At 43.5% G+C, this 19888-nt stretch overlaps 1 protein-coding gene across 5 annotated transcripts in view; it reads right to left on the bottom strand.

Moving 5' to 3' along the window:
- The window catches only part of LOC100220391 (contactin-6), a 129151-nt gene that overhangs the window by 21745 nt on the left and 87518 nt on the right, over positions 1 to 19888 (bottom strand). For all 5 annotated transcript variants that reach the window (XM_030283064.4, XM_072934686.1, XM_030283063.4 and 2 more), the window contains 4 exons: positions 19394 to 19578; positions 17667 to 17803; positions 13808 to 13937; positions 12703 to 12853 (listed from right to left, as the gene is read on the bottom strand). In XM_030283064.4, the coding sequence (XP_030138924.4) occupies positions 12703 to 12853; positions 13808 to 13937; positions 17667 to 17803; positions 19394 to 19578 (603 nt within the window). The remainder of the gene's footprint in view (positions 1 to 12702; positions 12854 to 13807; positions 13938 to 17666; positions 17804 to 19393; positions 19579 to 19888) is intronic.

The raw sequence follows: 19888 nt of genomic DNA on the forward strand, positions 1-19888 counted from the left end.
TTAGAGTGAGCAGTAAATAAGACACTTGGGCAGAATTTGTGTAAGAGCACAAAGGACTCCAGAGTAATTAGTTTAGTGGGGAAGGGAATGGAAAAAAAAAACAAACAATAAAAAAAGTGAGAAATTTCCAGCTGTCCTGAGGTCTGTGGCAGGAGAGGGATGGGAAGACAGAGCACAGCAGAAAATCAAGATGATTAATTTCAAATGCACCAGGAAAAAAAACAATTCCCTCTGAAACGCTGCCCCAGGTGCCAAGAGCAGCAAAGTTGCCCTAAACTCCCTCAGAGCCAGGACTTTGTGCCCTGGCTGGGTTCAGAGGGGCTGCACTTCGTCCTCTCCCATTTCTCTCCCAAATTTCTCTCCCAAATCAGGGAGCTGTGATGCAGAAGGCCATGGGAATATTGCCTTTAATAGGCTTTGGATCAAGCTCTGACAAATGGTTTAAAAAGAAGCTGTGAAAGGCACGTCTCACCTGCTGAAAGGCTTGCAGGAAACCATTCCTTTTCACAACATTTGAGGCTGTGTGAAGGCTAGAGATAATCATTCTTAGCAGCTGCATCACAAGACAAGGTAATTCCAAGTGCTGTGAGGAGACAGAAAAGTTTAACTTGTCCAACACGAGGCAAGGAGAATATTTTGTCTGCCAGGAAAACTGGACTTCTCTCAATAAGTAAATAAGTGCCTGTCAAAGGCCCAAAAGCACAAGATGTGAAGCAGATCTGATGAATGCAGTGCTGTGAAAGAAGGAGGAGAAGGAAGAACTCAGGGCCCAGCTGAGTTCATAAAGCTCTGAGGCAGCAAGGGATTGCTTAAACCCAGATTTACTCTAGGCTGGCATCTCTGATTTACAAAATGCTTAAATCTTGATCAGAGTCCTGTTTTCTCCTGTGCTCCTGCCTGGTGCTACCTCTGGCTGAGCAGCTCAGTTAAACCAAGCTGCTGCCTGCAAAAGAAGAGATGAAAATCCAGTTCTGAGTATTCATGCAAAGTTCCTGCACACCAGGGCAAATTGGGAATACACAGAAATATTATTCCATTTAGAATGTGGAATGGTTTGGGTTGGAAGGGACCTTAAAGATCATCCAGTTCCATGGGCAGAAACACCTTCCACTATCCCAGGTGCTCCAAGCCTTGTCCAGCCTGGCCATGGACACTTCCAGGGATCCAGGGGCAGCCCCAGCTGTTCTGGGCACCCTGAGCCAGCATTTTGTCACCAGAAATATTTCTTCCTCATTCCTAATCTAACCTGACCTCCTTTTACTTTAAACCCATCAGCTATAAATATTGAAATTCCCCTCTGAGTGGCTCCATCAGCAGATGAGATGAGATGAGCACCATGTGCAGGGAGGGAAAACAAACATCTTCTCCAGAATCTGCTGGAGTCAGAGCTCCGTGTGATGTTCAAAAAGAAGAGTTTGCAAAGTTTGTGCAGAAGCCAGAGGCTGTGGGGAAGAGGTGAGAGCTCATTAAAATTGTCACACATATTTTTTAAGTAAAGAACTTGAGAAATCAAGCAGGGATGATAGGTACAGCTTTTAATTAACCAGGCCAAACAAACCATCTCCGAATGTGTTGTCTCATGTGAACAAAAGATTGTTGATGGCTATTTGCTTTGATCTTAAGAGCATGAAAGAATAATATGTATTTAACAAGGCTGATAGAAGAAATAAAATCTGAGAAAAGAAAGAGGTGTCAAGTCATTAGATGTAAAAGTGCAGCAGGGGTAGCTTTGTGCTCGGCTGCATTGTTAGCCAATCTGTTTTTGGGAGTGGGGGGATGTTAATTCATGGATATGAAATGCATGGATTCAAACAGCAAAGGGCTTTGAAATCCCCATCAAAATCTTGAGCTGGATCCGTGTAAAACTGAGTGGATTCTGCAGTTTCAGTGCTGCCAGAAGGGCAGCTCTCCCTCCAAGGGTGGAACTCTTCTCCAAATAAAGTGACCCTGATAGTTTGTGCAGGTTCCCTCTCCTTGCCTCCTGTCTCCTCTAACATCTGACACCTCCCAGGGTTATTGAAGCCTCATCACGGCACTGTGCTGATAAAAAGAGAGGAATCTGGATCTGATGAAATCAGAGGCAAAGTAATTTTTATTATCTGAGAAATCCTATTTGAAACCATGTCTGCTCAGCCTCCCTCTGCTGCTCAGGAGCAAACCCCCTCTTTATTTTCCAGGCTGTGACAAGATATATTGTTTATAAATTTCTCCAGACATGCTGCCAGACACTGAGACAATATCTGACTCCTCTAATTTTACCAAGATTGAGGAGCAGGAGAGGCTGCATTAAAAACTACAAAGGGAAGTGAGTGAGGGGCAGAAAAGATGAGCAGAACTCCCAAATGATTTGGAATTAGCAGTGATTTATGCAGATGGAAATGTGAGTAAAGTTTGGCTGAGTGAATGACTTGTCCCTGCTGCTGACAGCCCTGGTATTTTTGAAAAGGTCCCACTGAATCCCATCTGAGATCTGACTGTCTGTATCATATGTTAATGATCTTTGTACCTGTTTATTCTATTCTGAGCATAATTTGTATGCTAATACTGTTGCCATTTAATAAACTGCACTTAAAAGATTTTCCTTATCTGCATGCTGATATAAATGAGCTTCAGGGTTGACTGACAATTAACTGGAAATCAAATAAATGTCATTATAATCTTTTAACTATTTGGATCAAAACAAAATTACACAATCCAGCAGAATAGTCTTATTAAAATATTGTAAAAAATAGTATTATTAGAAATTATAAAACGTGACACCAGAACTCTTCCATCCTATTTCTTAAAATTCTCCCCTCTTCCTAAAAATAGAATTTTTGCATCAAATCCCTGCAATTGGGACCACAAATATTTATTTATGTAAATATATACAGCCATCTGAACTGAGCTGTACTCCATCATACAGATTCCAGAGAAAACACAGGATTTTCAGGAGCTGCCTTTAACATAAAATAGCAAAAATTGTTTAGCCCTGTCTGTAATGTACTCAAGGATTAAATGTGAGGCAGATGTTCCTCTGTGATGGCCAAAGGAAAAAAGTGACAAAAGCACCCAAATGTGCCCAAATGTCTTGTAGTGACACATCCCAGAACTGGCAGCCAGGGAATACTGGGCAACAGCACCTCTGTGTGTATGGGAAAGAAAAGCAGAAAAGGAGCAGAATTGCCAAATAAAACAGCTGCCAATTTCTTTATCTTCCGAGTTCTGCTGGTTTTATGAAATCTTTGTAACTAACTCCAGTACATCAGACAAAACTCTTCCAGTGCAGGATGGGGTGTCCACGCTGCCACTGTTCTAATCCCACCATTAATCATCATTTTTATGATCCAGACATTATCAGGAGCTCTGACTCAGCCCTTCACACAAAAATTCACTCCAGATGTAAAACTAAGCCCTTAATATGGGATTGAAGTAGAATTTACCCAGCACAGAAGGCCCTGAGTTGCCCTCTGTGTGGGAGGTTTCATTCACTTGCAGGAAGCTGCTTCCCTCTCTGCTTGTCAGAACACATTTCAGAAGCACAAGGACAATAAAAGCTGCTGGTAACCTTAAGGAATTCTGTCCAGACATCAAGCAGCTGACACCAGCATGGCCCTGCTTGGATTTCAGAAACCCTGGAATAGAACCAGTGAGCAAAAACCTCCGAAACAGAACCAGAGAAGGCCAGGATGGTTTGGAGTGGAAGGGACCTTAAAGCTCATCCCATTCCACCCCTGCCATGGGCAGGGACACCTTCCACTGTCCCAGGGTGCTGCAAACCCCATCCAGCCAGGTCCATCACCTCTAATTTCTCGTGTCTGTTGGCTGGGCTCCCCCGCACGAAATCTGGGACAATCCTCCCTGAGCTGGTGAATTTAAACCCAGTTTGAGTGACAGCGATGGGGACTGGGTGTGGTTCACTGAAGCCCTAGACCCACATCCTTGCATAGAAAGTGTCTTTTTGACGTGTTAGTCACATTCTGTCACTTGTGCATGTCCCTTCAGCTTTTCCTTTCCTTTTCCAGAGTTTCCTTTCACTGAAAATCCAAGATATTTAGCTCTTGTGGAAAAGGAGTAATGAAAGAGCAACATTCCTTTGTCTCCCAAAATCCCAAACCAGAGTGTCTTGTGGCCTCCTACAGATCCTTCATGTTGGCCAAGCATCAGCAGCTTTTCCAAGGTAAAAATGACCCTTCCCACTCCAAAGGACCCCAGAAATCCCTCCCTGGAATATTCTTTGTCCATCATGCCTGGCTGCAATCCCTGTACCCACCACGTTTTTCCTGTGCAGGGCCAGCAGCTGGACTTTCTGGGATTCTTTGTTAATAAATCTCCTTTATAGCACCTCCCCAGGACACCTTGATCTGTGCCCTCCAATGTCACATTTTCTATGGGATTTCTGGGCATCAGAATCTTTGGTTTGGTGCCTGTGCAGCAAATTCAGTGCATTTTTTTCCAAATCTGGAGCAGGATTTCCAAATTTGGTGCAGGTTTTCCAAATTTGGGTCATATTATCCAAATTTGGAGCATGTTTTCCAAATCTGGGGCATGTTTTCCAAATTTGGTGCAGGTTTTCCAAATTTGGGGCATGTTTTCCAAATCTGGGGCATGTTTTCCAAATCTGGTGCATGTTTTCCAAATTCTGTGAATTTTTCCCCAAATCTGGTGCATGTTTTCCAAATTTGGTGCATGTTTTCCATCCCACACTGGCATTTTTGATGCTGCAGCAATACCCTCAGCAGCAATTACGTGCATGGCAGCACAACTTGGACTGGAAGAGAAGCACAGAAGGTAGAATTCTCTCGTTAATTTTTTTTCTGCAAACTCCTAATTAGGAACCTCGATTCCCAGCCTGCTCAGTGGAAAAAATCCAATGAGATTATCTGGTTTTGGATGGAATCCTGAACATCCATCATAAAGTGTTCATGGAGCAGGGACAGGACACGACCTGGAAGGGGGAGAGGGCACAGCAGTGACACTCACTGGGGGTTGGGTTATTGCAATTCCTCGTGACAGGGAAGTGTGACAGATTTCCTGGGACATCTTAACATGCAGGACAGCCCCTTGGAAAGGCTCCCCTTAACAATGCTGCCATGACTTGGGTGGGAATAATTTCAAATTGCATTAGGGAGAGGAGAGTCTTGCAGAGGGGAGTTGTAATAAATCCTCTTTTTTCACGTGAGAACATCTGTTTCATTTACTTCCTCCATGCTCCCATTATCTGGTGTGCTAAACACTGGCACTGAGCACTCAGAAGTGCAGGGTGAAATTAGGTTTATTGGCTTGTTCTGTTGTGAAACTCTCCAAGAAGAGAGAAAAGAAAGGAAAATCCCTTTTCTCCTGTCTTGCCCTGCACCAATATCCTCTGGCTGCTGCCTGGGTCAGGCAGCAATGGGGGTCCCCTCCTGCCTCCTCGTTGCTCTGCAGTGCCTTGACTTCAAATGAAAACAGAACAGAGGGAGAAGAAAGGGGAGAAACAAAGGAAAATACCATAAAGAAGAAAAAATAAAGTATTTATTTTTTTCTTCCCATCATCTGTGCTCGTTCTTCCTTCTCCTTATCTCCTTCCTCATCTTTCACTCAAATTTTCCATTCCCCTGCCTTCACTCTCAGCGTGGGGAACAAGAATAAAATAACCACAAAGATGGAGAAGAGGGAAAGACTGAAGGCACTTCAGGAGAGTTTGGGGTGTTTTCTGACAAGCCTTTGCTTGTGAAACTTTTCTTTTGCCAACATCACCCATCCTGGTGATTCCATGGTGTGTGATGTTCCTCCCAGATCCAGTGGCACTGTTCAGGGGGCAGCACTGGAAAATGCCTACAACCAACACCAAAACCAGACAAACCTCCCTGCTGAGAGCAAATAAATCCTCAGCAAAGGCATTGGAACTGCCTCTCCCAGTTCTCTGCAATTCCCTTCTCTTTTCTGTCTGAAACCAGGACCACTGTGGTGCCAGCACTGGGTATTTTTAGCTAGAAAATACTTCCTGCAGCTCTCAGCATTCCCTGAGGAATGGTGTGATGGTGGGGCTTGTCTGGTTAGCACCAAATGTGCTGTGACACTGGGTTTTCAGAAATAAAAAACACCTCTAAACAGCAACTCCGGGTTTTGTAGGAGTTTTCAAGTCTTAAAGAGTAACTTCGGACCAAACGCTGGAGGCAGGCAGGTAAATCCGTGCTTTTGATTCCTGTCAATCTGTTTGTAAGCAAGGAATGGAGCTGAAGTGATTAATCAAATTTAGCAGAGGTGGAATCAATCCCATTGGTTCTCCAGGCAAAAGTGGGATTTCATCAGCAGATAAGCTTAATTTGTATTCGTGTTGACTTTCAGCAGTGGTGTCTGAGATAGCTGGAATTGCTCTGATTGCTGATGCCCACACTTCAAGTGCTCTATTTAAATATTAAAATAGGAAATGAACTTCTTTACAAGCACACAGACACTGATAAGATAGAAGGGTTAAGGCATCTCATCAAAGCTATGCAAAGCTCCTCGTGGTGGAGAAGCAAGGAGGATAAAAACAGAGACACACTTAATCCAGGCTTCAAAAACCAGACTTAAAAAATAAAATAATAGTAAAATTAATATCCCAGTGCTATTCACCCAGCTGCATTGCTGTAGAAAGCTGGGAATAGAACAGTAAGTTCTGGAATATCATAAGAAAAATAGATTTTAGATCGAACTTGGCACCTGCATGCAAATATCTGGGGTATTTTATGTGCAAGCAGTGGGTGAGGAAAGCAGGGTGGTTTGTGGCGCTAAGCAGCCTGACTCCTCTTTGCTTGTGCTACTCATCTGCTTTGACTCCAAGGCAGTTGAGGTTTTTTCAGACACTGTGGATGGATTTCATTCCCTCAGCTTTGCTCATCTGAGTTTGGTGTCTCATTTGAGAGGGAGGCACCTGCCAAGAACAAGTAAATAACTCCCTTAGGCTGCATATTGACTTCAGCTAGAGAACAGTCAAGTGCCATCAATCTCCTCCTTTGTTAGCAGACTAGTGCAAATTTTAGAATTTTCTATCCATTTGGTCTTGATTCCTCCCCAAGCAGATTTTTTTATTTATTTTTAAGGATAACGGATATTCTGAAGCTAAACCAACAGCATTGACGTTCTGGTAATTGAAACGTTTCCCTGAAGTTTGCTGAACTGTCCTGACACATTTCTGCTCAAATTGGTTGGAGCTGAAACGCTGTTTCACAGACAATGCATTTTGTGGGTTGTGTTTGATCAGGGCATTGAGTGAGGACTTCTCCTGTTTACCAAATAATCACAGGAGATGCTCAGCTGGGAGGGACCCACAAGGATCAGAATCCAACCCCAAAATCCCACCCTGGGCATCCCTGGGAAGGTTTTCCAAACACTCCTGGAGCTCTGGTAGCTCTGGGGGAAAGAACCTTCCCAAAAAAATCCAACCTAAACCTGTCCATGTCACAGGTAGCAGAGATTTGAGCTGCTCCTCAGGAGGAGCTGCAGACTTTTCAACTCCCTTTTTGTCTAATTCCATCCACAGACACAAAACAATCCCTTTCCCAAACAACAAAAATAAAGTTTAAATGTGTTAAAATGCTGCTGGTTTTGTAATCTGGCTGTGAGCAGTGGAGGAGCAGAAGGAAAACACAAGCAAGGGGTGGCCCAGAGTGCTCAGAGGGTGGTGGGAGAACAGATCCTAAGGAAATCTGCTGGGTCCTGGCTGTTCCCCTGGGAGCAGGAGAACCCCTCCAGCCTGGGCTCCAGGAACTCAGCAATTCCCAGATACTCCAGGAACTCAGCAATTCCCAGATAATTCCCCCACCCATCACAACATCTGTTGTGTGCTCTCTTCCCACAGTGTTGATGAAATCCCATCTCTTTGTTTTCCCCATATTTCCTCTGAGTAATGGCAACAACCTGAGTGTAAAACACCAAAACCAAGTGTGCCACAGAATTCACCAGCTTTATTTATGGCAGAGGATCCATTCCCATCCTTCACAGAGCTGGGACTGAGCTGCGTCCTACAAGCAAGACTTGGAGCCAACAAGTATTGAGCATATTTTATGATCTCTAAATGTACTTCTTGCCCGGGCCCCCAAAAACAATTTAAATTATGAATATTTGCTTATTACTGATTATTAATGCATGGAAAGTGCTGTATATGACTAATGCATTCTTCCAGCCTACCTCATTTCTCAGTTTTCCCTCAGCTCTCCTGATTGAAATTCCGAGTGAAGTGAATCCCATATGTTTCCATGCGTGCACTGCAGTGCTTGGGGATGCTCAGCCCAGGCTGGGGGAATAGCACCTCTCTCTGGCAAAGCAAAACCAGGCCTAATTCTCTTTCATTAAAATGCTTCCATCAAAAGGAAGCTTTGTAAAATAAGTTTTCCATGAGAGTCCCAAATCTGAATTCACTGAAGGCACGAAGACAGACGTTTGTGATGAGACTGGTGTCTAGACTTGAAAATTTGATTTATTTAATATATGAATCGTTCCTTTCTTCTCTTCTGTTTCCTCAGTTGGATACGAGGGGATAGCAGCGAGAAGAGAGATGAAGAAAACTCCTGTTGCATGCACTGAGGATGTGACACACATGAAAATAGCTGAAATCTGTGTCAGACTCCACGGGAAGGGAGCCTGGAGCACGAAGCTTAGTTTTTGTTGTGTTTCTTTGCTACATTGAGCTAAAACCCACAGCACACGCCAGGAAAAGTTCTTTATTCCACAAAGGCCAAACAGCTGGCCCTTGCAGAAGTGGCATTGCTCCCCAGATTCTCAAGATTCTGACCCAAATTTCTCCAGATTTTGACCCAAAGAAGAGGGATAATTGCCCAAGAGAGCAGCTGAAGCTGAACTGGTGGATATGACATGAGCAGGGAGAACCAGCCAGGAAGAGCCAGCTGTGGGATTTCCCTTGGATTCCTGCAGCTGATTACCTGGAATTCCCTCTCTCAGCTGCCAGCACCGTGGACCATGGATAAATCCCATTACTCAGAGCCTGAGCCCTGCCAATAAGGGTGGAATGGAGTTATTGCTGAAAATTTGGAAGGGAAACATTCAATGGAGAGGGCTGGGAACAGCAAACAGATTCGGTACTGGCACGTTCAGGTTTTATTTCACAATCTAACATTAAAAAAAATATTATTTTGGCACTTTCTGCAGGATTTACATGTGTGCTTCAAGTGCAATAAAGTGTTTTACAGAAATGAGAGCAGACAAACTGCTGAAGAGCTGAGCAATGTGGGGGGATGGAGCCACACAAAGGATGGGAAGGATAAATGGATCTGGAAAAAACTCTGCCCTGAAGAGGGGACTGAGGGCTGAGGACCTTCACTGCTGAACCCTGGCAAGAAATGTAGAAAATTACCATTCAAAAAATTCTAAGATATTTTTTAGAGACCAGGGGCCCAAATACTGCAGCTTTGTAAACTTAAAAATTACCTCAAGAACTCATAAGAAATCTAATTAAAAATATTTAATAGTGGAACTATTAATATGGAAAGTCTAATAATTAGTGCTCCTATTTAGCACACTTCTCTTTACACACAAACCGAATTTAATATGAAGGAAAGTTCTCTTGTGATATCAAGAGTTCAGCTGATCAGGGAGAGTGGTTATCACATATTCAGGACTATCAGGAATAAAGTATTATCAGGAGTGAAAGGAAAAAGATTAAAATGAAGGAATATTCTTCCCCCTTTAGGTGGAACAGGTCTGGTTTTACTATTTCTTTAACAAAAGAGTTAATTTTTCTAAATAATTTAAAAGCAGCTGCATGATTTGACTTATTTAAGAATGAGCCCATCACAGTTCAGCTGCCAGAACTGGAAGGGATTGGTTTTTCCTTTTTTCAGCAACTATAACCCTACCAAATATTTTTTAAAAGGCCAATAAAAGAGCCCATAAAGGTTATAATTGCAGCACAATAAAATGGGAGCAGAAATAGGCTTTGTCAGGGTTTAATCATATCTGTGGAGAAAGGCAGACCATGTTCCCTCTCTTTTTATGTGTAATTCCAGCACTTTAATTAGCCATGTACTTTACAGCCACACAAACCCTTATTTCATTTTGTTTTCTGTCAGGGAGATCTCTGGACTAACACTGTGCTGATGATTTATTTCCCATCCTTTTTAAACCACGGCATTAGCCAGTTTGTCATTTAATAATCAAACAGCCTCATAAATTCCACTTTGCACCAGTGGCCACACTGGCAATAATGTGCATGCAGAGAGTTTAAACTCTGTCTCCTTTGTAAATCCTGCTCCTGTTATTTGCTCCTGCCCAGCAGCAGGAGCCTTCTGGGATGCTCAGAAATTACAGTGTGCTCGGAATTATTGTTAGTAAATTAATACAGGAGCACAAGTAAATACTGTACGGAGTGTGTAAATATTTCTTTTGTCAGTAAATCAGGTGGGGAATATCAGTATAGTGGAACCTGAAGATCCAGGCTTAGTTCAGCCTCTGGAATAGGCAATACAATCAAAATACAATCAGAAGACAAATAAAAATTTGATCAAACACTGGTTAGAAAAATGTTTCCCAACGTGAATGGCTAAAATGAAAATAAAATGGCCACTACTAAAGGGGGAAAAGCCATTGGAAAGTTCTCTATGGCCATTGGAAAGTTCTCTATGGCCATGGGTTGGATTGCTCACCCAAATTTCTCTGTTCCATTGGCAGCACCTAAGTAAAATTCTCAGATTTGCTCCTTCTTTCATAAATACGCCTGTGATTTATCTCTATTGTACATTCCTGCAGCGTGGCATAGGGAAACAATTCTGTGTGTTACAGTTTGGGATAACGTTTTAGAGAATTGTCATCATTTTAAGACTGATGTGACCCAAAGTAACCTCGTTGAGCAAGTGGTCCTGTGTGAAAATCTGGTGTTCCATTGCCAGAGCTTCATGAATTACTGATTATAGATTTCAGAGGCTGACAACAGAATGTGACAAGAGAGGGCTGCTGTTATATTTGTGAACTGAAAGAGATGCTGAGAAGGACTCTCAGACATTCTCAGCACTTCTGAAGACACTGCTGCCCATTTCATCCATCTGTCTCCATTTGTGTATGGAAATATCCTTAGGCCTGTATGTTGCATACAATATCCCTCATTTATGTCAGTAAGACCCTTTGATTTTAATATTCCCCCATTTAATTGCCATTAGTGTGGAATTACAGAATTGTAGAAAAGCCTGAGCTGGGAGGGACCCAGAGGGATCTTGGAGTCCAGCTCCATGGGGATTGTCCACTCAAACAATCCCACCCTGTGCCTGAAGGCATTAAAATAAAATAATGGAGACGCCTCAATTGGTCCTCACATGTGGCAGGCACATTCTTCTCTCTCTCAGGATTTCTTCGCAGAGGAACACAGAGGAAAGAAAGAGAAAACAATTTCTATTTCTGCTCCTTGTTTTTCCCATATGGAATGTGTTTGGAGAATTGTTTACCTGGGGTGATGCTTGGTTGGATTCTGGTGAGGATTGTTTGAGCTGATGGCCAACCCAACCCACCCAGGGCTGAGCTCTCAGAGAGGGGCACGAGTTGTGAGGAGTTAGATATGGTAGTTAGAAAAAATAGGTTTGTTTTAGTATCTCCTTTAAATAGTATATTAATGTATTATAGCATAGTTATAAAAAAGAAATCATTCAGCCTTCTGAACTAGAATCAGACATCACCATTTCTTCCCCCGGGTTCACCTGATTTACAATACTCACACACCCCACCTGACCCACACCTGTTGGCGAGGGCGTCACTGCTGGGCCAGCAGCTCAATCCTGCCTGAACAGGAGCGACAGGCCAGGGGGGTTGGGGGTTATTGTACAGCCTGGACAGCTGCACAGCAATTCTGCCTCAGCCTGGGGGCACATCCCACCTCCTTGTAATTCTCACAGAATCGCAGAATCACACAGAATAATGAAGTTGGAAGAGACCTCTAAGATCATCAAGTCCACCCTGTGCCCTAACACCTCAACTAGACCATAGCACCAAGTGCCATGTCCAGTCTTTTTTAAACACATCCAGGGCTGGTGATTCCACCACTCCCTGGGAAGAAATTCCAGTACTTTATTATTCTTTTGGTGAAAATTTTTTTCCTAATATCCAACCTGTACCTTCCCTGACCTAGCTGAGGCTGTGTCCTCCTGTTCTGTCAGTGCTGCCCGGGGGCAGAGACCGACCCCACCTGTCTGCAACCACCCTTCAGGAGTTGTGGAGAGCAGTAAGGTCACCTCTGAGCCTCCTCTTCTCCAGGATAAACAACTCCAACTCCTTCAAACATTTCTCACAGGGTTTGTGTTCCCAGCCCCTCACCAGCCTCGCTGCCCCATCTGGATGTGCTCGAGCATCTCAAGGTCCTTCCCAAACTGAGGGGCCAGAACTGGACACAGCACTCGAGGTGTGCCCTCCCCAGCACCGAGTACAGGGGGACAGTGACCTCCCTGCTCCTGCTGGCCACCCCATTCCTGATCCAGGCCAGGATGCCATTGGAAGCTGATTTCCCCATGGCTGGCAATGGATTAAGTGGTGCTGAGCACAAGCGTTTGGATCGTGCCATCATCGCCCGCGTGGATTCGCTCCGGCCCGGTGCTCACCCCGCTTTGTACCCACAGAGCTCCCCTGAAAGACAACGAGGCCTCTGGCATTGCCACCAGGGAGCTGCCAAAAGCAATCCCGAGTCAGCTGTGCTTCAATCAGCTTTAAATGATGGCAAAAGAGAGAAAATTCATTGGCCCGGTCGCTGCTTGCTGCCTGTACCTTTTGTTCTGGCGCAGAACCTCCGAGCCCTTTCTCCAGGAAACAACAGCTCTGGGAGAAGCACTGGGTTTACAACCGATTGTAACTTGCCCTCCAACTTGAACAACAGACAGCTTCTTCACGGGGTTTCTAGAAAAATCGGGGGCTGCAGCTAAAGAGAGAGAAGGAAGAAGAGATATACTAAGTGAACTTGTCAAATTCTTATCTTTGAGTTCAGCCAGAAAATTCAATGATTGTTTTGGTTTTTAGATTCCTGCAAAAGTAAATCTAAATCTAACATTAAAAAGTACCAAAGAATTCTAATTGTTTCTAAAGCTGTCTACCTAGGACTTTGTGCTCTGACAAACTTTTCTGAGGAAATCTGGAGACTGGGAGAACTGGTCTGTCCATGATGGAAGACGAGATTCCCAAGCAGGATAAACCTCACACTCCTGGCCCAGCCACAAATATTCATCTGCAGAGAGTATTCTGTTACAACCACAGTTCCACTCTGGCTTTCTTTTCACTCTGTTTTCTGAAAATATGTTTATTTTTCCAGCAGCTTATGTGAAAATTCACTCTTGAACAAGGAGAAAACACAAGACATTGGGTGCTCTTGAAGTCTGTGTTTTACCAACTTCATTGATATTTGGCTGTTGAGCAAACTTTACATTTTGAAGTCTAGAACAGAATACTTTTACAATATATGAGCAAGTTCCATTCATGTTCATCTCTGATTATCATTTATGAGATTCCTTGTTCCAAGTTACATGTTTATGTCCATATTTGCCATATGCCCTTTGTTTATACCTAAAACTATTTCTCCTGCTTTCTGAAATAACTTTAAAAACCTGCAGAATAACTATTAATAACTCAAACTAAGCGAGAAACAGCATTCATTAAACTGGTGCATATGTGATAATAAAAAAAGATCACACATGGATTAGATTCTTCCCCCAACAAGCCATGAAATTAAACTTAAAAAACCACATTTCTATGTGAGTGAAAAGCAAAGAAATATCAGGTTTGAACTGCCAGGTTTCATCTCCTCTTTTCCTAAATTTAAATTTTTTTCAACTAGTGTCCTTTTTACTGGTACCTGCACATTTTAGTGACATTTACTCACCAATCACCCTCAGCTCAGCATTGGCATAAATGGTGTCATATTTATTTTCTGCCACGCACTGATAGAGGCCTGAGTCTGACAGATTCAGCATGGGGATGAGGAGAGTCCCATTTTCTATTTGAATTCTTTCCTGATAAGAGAAAAACAAGGAAAAACATTGACAGAGCGGAACAAATAAAAGTTTTTTTAGTATCACACTGATGCACCTGATCAGGATTCAGAAGAAAAAATGTTGGTTTTTTTGGGAACAATGAGGATGGGTGCATCAGAAATGGGGTTTGCACCACTCTGTGTGGTGCTGGTTGTATTTCCAGCCCTCTGAGCTCTTCCAGCTTTTCAGGAAATCCAGGCATGTGTTGCAGTAGTGGCTTTGGGCAGGTTTTTCCAGGTTTTCCGTGTGTTTCCCTGCACTGCTGAGCTGGGAATCTCTCATTATCCTTCTCCATGAAGGTGGCACAAAAGGAGCTCTATGGGAGCCTGGATCCTGAGAGGCAGCACCTCATCCCTGGCTGGTGGGACATCATTCCATCATCCCATCAGACAAATCTGGTGATAATCCCAGGTGATCAGAAAAGCTCCACAGGAGACAGAGGTGCTCCAATAAAAAGAACATTTTGAACATCATCACACCCTGAGTCACAGAAAAATGAGCCACTGGAAAAGCTCCACTGAAAACCAACAACTAAATTCCACTTGGAAAGCACCAGGCAGCTGCTTAGAGCACAGGGAGAGCCTTCTCCTCCAGGCCTGGATTTCTACACACACCAACTTTCTTCAGCAATTCTGCTGAAATAGAGGAAGCTGCAAAGTGGGCATATTTGGACCAGAGCATAGAAGTTGGTGTATTAAAAGAAGTTTTACTTGCTCTGCTTTGGAAAACAGAAAAAAGCCTGTTTCATGCTGCAATCATAACTTAAAGCTAAATATCTTGTGATTTCACAATTACTACCCTCTGGAGACAATAATAGCTGTACTGCAAAGTGGAGCACTGAGGAGGAGAAAAAAAAAACATTCCCCCAAACAGACGAGTTTGGAAGATACCCAGGGGGAGTATAAATCCCATCACCAAGTGCAAGCTGGAACAGCAGATATCACGGGGAGGCTCTCCTGCCTCTGGAGCAGCAATGGAGGAGTTTGGAGCACACAGTTAGGGGATGCACTCCAGTGTCTGATGAACAGCCACAAGCATCTCAAATGCATTTGTGAAGTGCTAAACATCTGTCACAGAATCCTGGAATGGGTTGGGTTGGAGGGATCTTAAAGCTCATCCCATTCCATCCCATCCATGGCAGGGACACCTCCCACTGTTCCAGGATGCTCCAGCCCCAGTGTCCAACTTGGCCTTGGCACTGCCAGGGATCCAGGGGCAGCCCATCCTCACAGGGAGGAATCCCTTCCCAACATCCCATCTAAACCTACTCTCTGTTAGTTTGAAGCCATTCCTTGTGTCCTGTTGCTCCAGGCCCCTGTAAATACTCTCCCTCCATCTTTCCTTCATGTCCCACAAGGCCACCCTGGGCTCAGCCCAAAGCTTCTCCTGCCCAGGGGAACAATCCCAGCTGTGCCAGCCTTTCCTGCCAGCAGAGCTGCTCCATCCTCTGATCCCCCTGGAGCCTCCTCTGGGCTCCTCCAGCAGCTCCAGCTCCTCCCTGGGCTGGGCAGGGCTGGGGCAGCTCTGCAGGTGGGGCTCACCTGGGAGGGGCAGAATTCCCCTTTTTTCCTGCTGGGACCAGCCCAGGGTTTGGGGGGTTCTGGGGTCAGCACACACACCCAGGGCAGGTTTTCCAACACCCCAACTTCTCCTTGGAGGTCTCCCAACCCTGAACTGACCCAGCCCAAGCCTGTTTAGCTTGGAAATGTGATGAGAGCACAGCCTGGGGCTGCAAGGCTGGTGTGTGGCAAATTAATTAACAACATTACATTACTTAGCCTCTGATAATTTTTTCTGAGGCTCTCGCTACAGATATCTTTTGCATACTTAGGTTTACCTCCAGGCTGTTTGCTGTCCTTTCAATGCATTCTATTTTTACAAACATCCTTTGAATACAAAACCCCTCTCTGAAGCAAGGCTCGTGTTCCATCCTTATCCCAAATTCCCCACGGTTCTCTGCCGGCCCTTTTGAGCTGAGCAGACAAAGGGAAGAATAAAGCACACGGTGTAGATGAGATGGGAGAACGCTGGGGTGACCAGCCAGGTGGTCAGGCAGAGAGGTTTGACAAAGAGGACACAATCAGAATCAGCCCCAGGGTGAAAAGCATCGGGATGTTATTCTTCCTGGGAGAATTCCTACACGCGGGGTGCTGCGACAAACTGAATATTTTATTACATCTCCCTTGTACTTTCCCCTCCAAAGTGTCCATTCTGCCCATTGAGCAATAACATCCAGCACTTTGTTGCCTGAAGAATTGCATTTACAGCACTCTGTAAGTACTGTGAAAATGCTGGTTGAAAATGTGTCTGTGAGTGTTTCATTCCTCTTTATTGAAACGGTGCAATTGGAGAGTGACAGACTCTAAATATTGCTGCCTTCAAAGAGAGAGAAACAAGATTATCTTGCTCAGAAAAAGGTGACAATGACTACAATGAGCAGGTTCAGTAAAATTGCAGTCCAGGTAAATTCTGGCTATTTTCCCCAGATGGAGTTTGTGTCTGTTTAGGAATGATCCAGCAGAAAATTATATGGAAGATTGGACCCCACTCCAACTACTTAAAATAAGTACAACTAAATCAAATAAATGCTGGTTCTGCAGCCCAGCAGGTGCTAATTTAGCCCATATGTTTTGGAAATTCTCCTGTATGTGCTCTTGCTAGGCAGGAATTAATCACAGAATTATTTTTTTCTATCCAAATGAAAATGCCTTGCAGATGAGCCATTGTGTGCCCTAGAGATGCTGGATGGATGATCCATTAAAATAAAAAATAAAATAAAAGAAGGGAAACTTGGCCTCAGCAGAATGCAAAGAGCTTCTTTTCACAGGAGTCCTTCTCCATGAGGGTGGCACCAGCTGAAGGCTGGAGATGGATGTGCCAGAGCTTGGCCTCCCCAGGAATGCAGGGACTGTGCCTGGAGCTGGGCTCTCAAAGACTGGCTGATGAAGATCTGAACATGGCTCTCAAGTGTTTGAGCTCCAAACCTCCCCTCTCCTCCTGCACTCCTACTTCCCTTTCCACTTGGTCCTTTTAAGGGACATTTTGCACCTATCCACTTACCCATTTTGCAGCCTTCCTGTTACCTTTACGTGCCTTTCTTTGGATTATCCTTCTACAAAGCACAGAAAATATTACCCTCAAATTTAGCTGATTTTCAGAGCTGACTGATTAATTAAGGTAAAGGATTAACTCAGCAGGAGGGCAGCACTCTGCACGAGACCAAAGGTCCACCCAGCTACTGATTTGGAACAGAAACAGAAGAAAAGTGCAATTCAATGCTGAATATTTTGCAATTCCAGCTCTGGAACCCTCTTCCAGTCCTTTGGCATCCTACCAGTTCCCCAAACTACAGATTTTATCTACAAATGTGTTTACTGTTTCTTTCACCAATTATAATTCATATTTTTAAATCTTTCTATACCTCCAGCCATATCTTGTAGCAATTAGATAATTCACATGAAGAAATTGGTGTTTCTCTAAACTGCAATTTCATACATTTCCAATAAAGATGAAGTCCAAGAATTGAGGTTCTGTGTTGCAAAGAGTTCATGCTATTACATTTATTTTGATTAATCTTATTAATCTTTACCTATTTTTTGAAACTATAAATATATTGTAAAATTAATCTAATGACTAAATAATGAAAAAAAGCCACCAAATAAACCAACAAAAAGATGAGGAAGAAATCAAAGGAGACAGGAATCTTACCTCTGACATGAGGGGCTGGCCATTTTTTAACCAGCTGTAGGAAGGGCTTGGTTTTCCTCTTGCCTTACATTCCCAAAATAAACTGTCATAGAGAGACAGAAAGGCATTTTGGATTTTTTTATCCCATTCAGGGGGTGCTGAAAAGAATATGCAAAGCATTTTAAGCAGGAGAAAAGTGATTTTGCTTGAGGTATGCTGCCATTAATTAATGAACTGAGCAGGGATAATTAATATCTGTTCAACACATTTTTATTATGCTCCAAGTGAATTCTATACAATTCCCTGGCATTTAACTTTGGGGCAGGCTTGGGAAAATTTTGAAATCAGGTGGTTAATGGGTAAGGAGTTTGGTTGAGATTTTATCAATTTTTAAGGCCAAAATGTGCAGAAATGGTGATTTTAGATGCCTGAAATTCAGGAAAGCACCGAGACTTCTAATTTGTACTGCTCTCAGGAGGGACCACACACAAAGCAGTGTCCAGGAAAGAATCCCTATTTTTTTGGAGACAGCCTTCCTCCAGAGGAAAACCCCCAGAGAACAGAAAAGGAGCAAGAGGAAATCAATTACAGAGATAATTCACCAGCACACTCCTAATATGACAAAAAAACCTCATGCCAAGGCTTCATGAGTGCTGTTTATACATTGCTCTATGAACAGCTATTAATTAATGTACAAAGCACAGTTAATAAGCACATTGTTTTAGATTGAATTAACTGATCATAATTTTATAATTGCCTGTGCTGTTATCAATCATGGCCAGGTAATCTACTGAACTTAATTTTAATGGAACTGCTTGATTGGCATGCTGAAAAAAATTAGTGAGCAACAACAGCAAAATCTACCCCCTGAAAGCAAGGAAATAATGAAATATTTAAACCAGCAGCAGACTGTTCTATTCCTGGCATATATCTTGATATTAGCCATGGCTGCAGGAGCCTGGTAGCTTATCAGCCAGGCCTGCATCTCTTCATTAGAAGAGATTTACTGAAAGAAAAGGAAAATACTTGCCAGAGTCTTCTCAACAGATGTTAACTGGAGGCTCAGTCTCGCTTGCTGTGATTTTTTTCTCCTTGCTGTTATGTTTCATTTTCTTTTTGTTTTGCTTTCTCCTTTGAAAGATTTATGAGGTACAGGAAAGATCTCTCCTCTTATTCCTGTCCAAATATGATGCTTTCCCTGGGTGTTAAGAGTTCCCCTGAGGAGATTTCATTCACCCTGCCTATGAGAAACCATCCCATGGACTGGGGCTGCAGGGATCAGTGCCCATGGGAAGGGACAGGGAAAGGGAGAAGATTCCCAGATTATTCTCCACTTTTAGCCAAGCTGGCAGGAGAGGGAGGAATGGGATGAGTTCCCCCTGCTTTATGGTGCACCAGAGGAGGTGAAATCACCTTCAGTGCCACAAAGGCTCCCAAATCCTTCCCTGCCTCCATCTCTGCTGGGCCCTGATCCCTGCCTGCCTCCAATGGCACAGGGATTCCTCTCTGCCTTTTGTTCACATTTCCAACTTCCCACACTTCCAACCCCAGCTTTGATGTAAAATATCTCTATTTGCCGAGGCTGCAGCTCAGTGAAGGTCACTGAGAGCCCCCAATCAGTTTTTAATCAGCTTAACCTGACTTGCACTTTCTACCTCCAGGAAGGGGCTGAGAGACTTCATCAGCACAACGCAGCAGAACACCATCCTGCTCTTCATTAAAAACCAAAATTCACTTAATCTGCTTACCATAGACAAGTAATTGACCTCTTGCAATGTTTATTCCTCGGGTGTTTCCTGCCATGCACTCGTAGGAACCTTCATCTTCCTGCTCAACGTTGGGGATTTCAAGAACTCCCCCAGCCCTGTTGTGTTGGATTTTCTTTGCCAAGGAGCTTCCATCAGACCTCTTCCAGCTAATACTTGGGACAGGACTAAAGAATTGTGTTTATTGGAGAAAAAGAGACAGCATTGGTTACAGCAGAGGAAAAAGAATGTAAAATCCTTTCCTGAGAGTAGCAATATTTTTGAAAAAGAAATAATGCCTAAGCATGACATACAGAGATTCATATAAGACTGAGATTTGATAGCATGTCCAATTTATTTAGGAGCACAGGTCCAAAGTGGGATGAAATCCTCAGCCAATTCTATGATTTTTCCTTAGGCCAATTTGTATTTCCCCTTAGTAACTCTTACCTGGGGCTCAGACCTGTTTCTAAACCCTGTGACGCTGGAGCAATGACT

Source organism: Taeniopygia guttata, chromosome 12 (assembly GCF_048771995.1).
Source record: "Taeniopygia guttata chromosome 12, bTaeGut7.mat, whole genome shotgun sequence".
NCBI lineage: Eukaryota > Metazoa > Chordata > Aves > Passeriformes > Estrildidae > Taeniopygia > Taeniopygia guttata.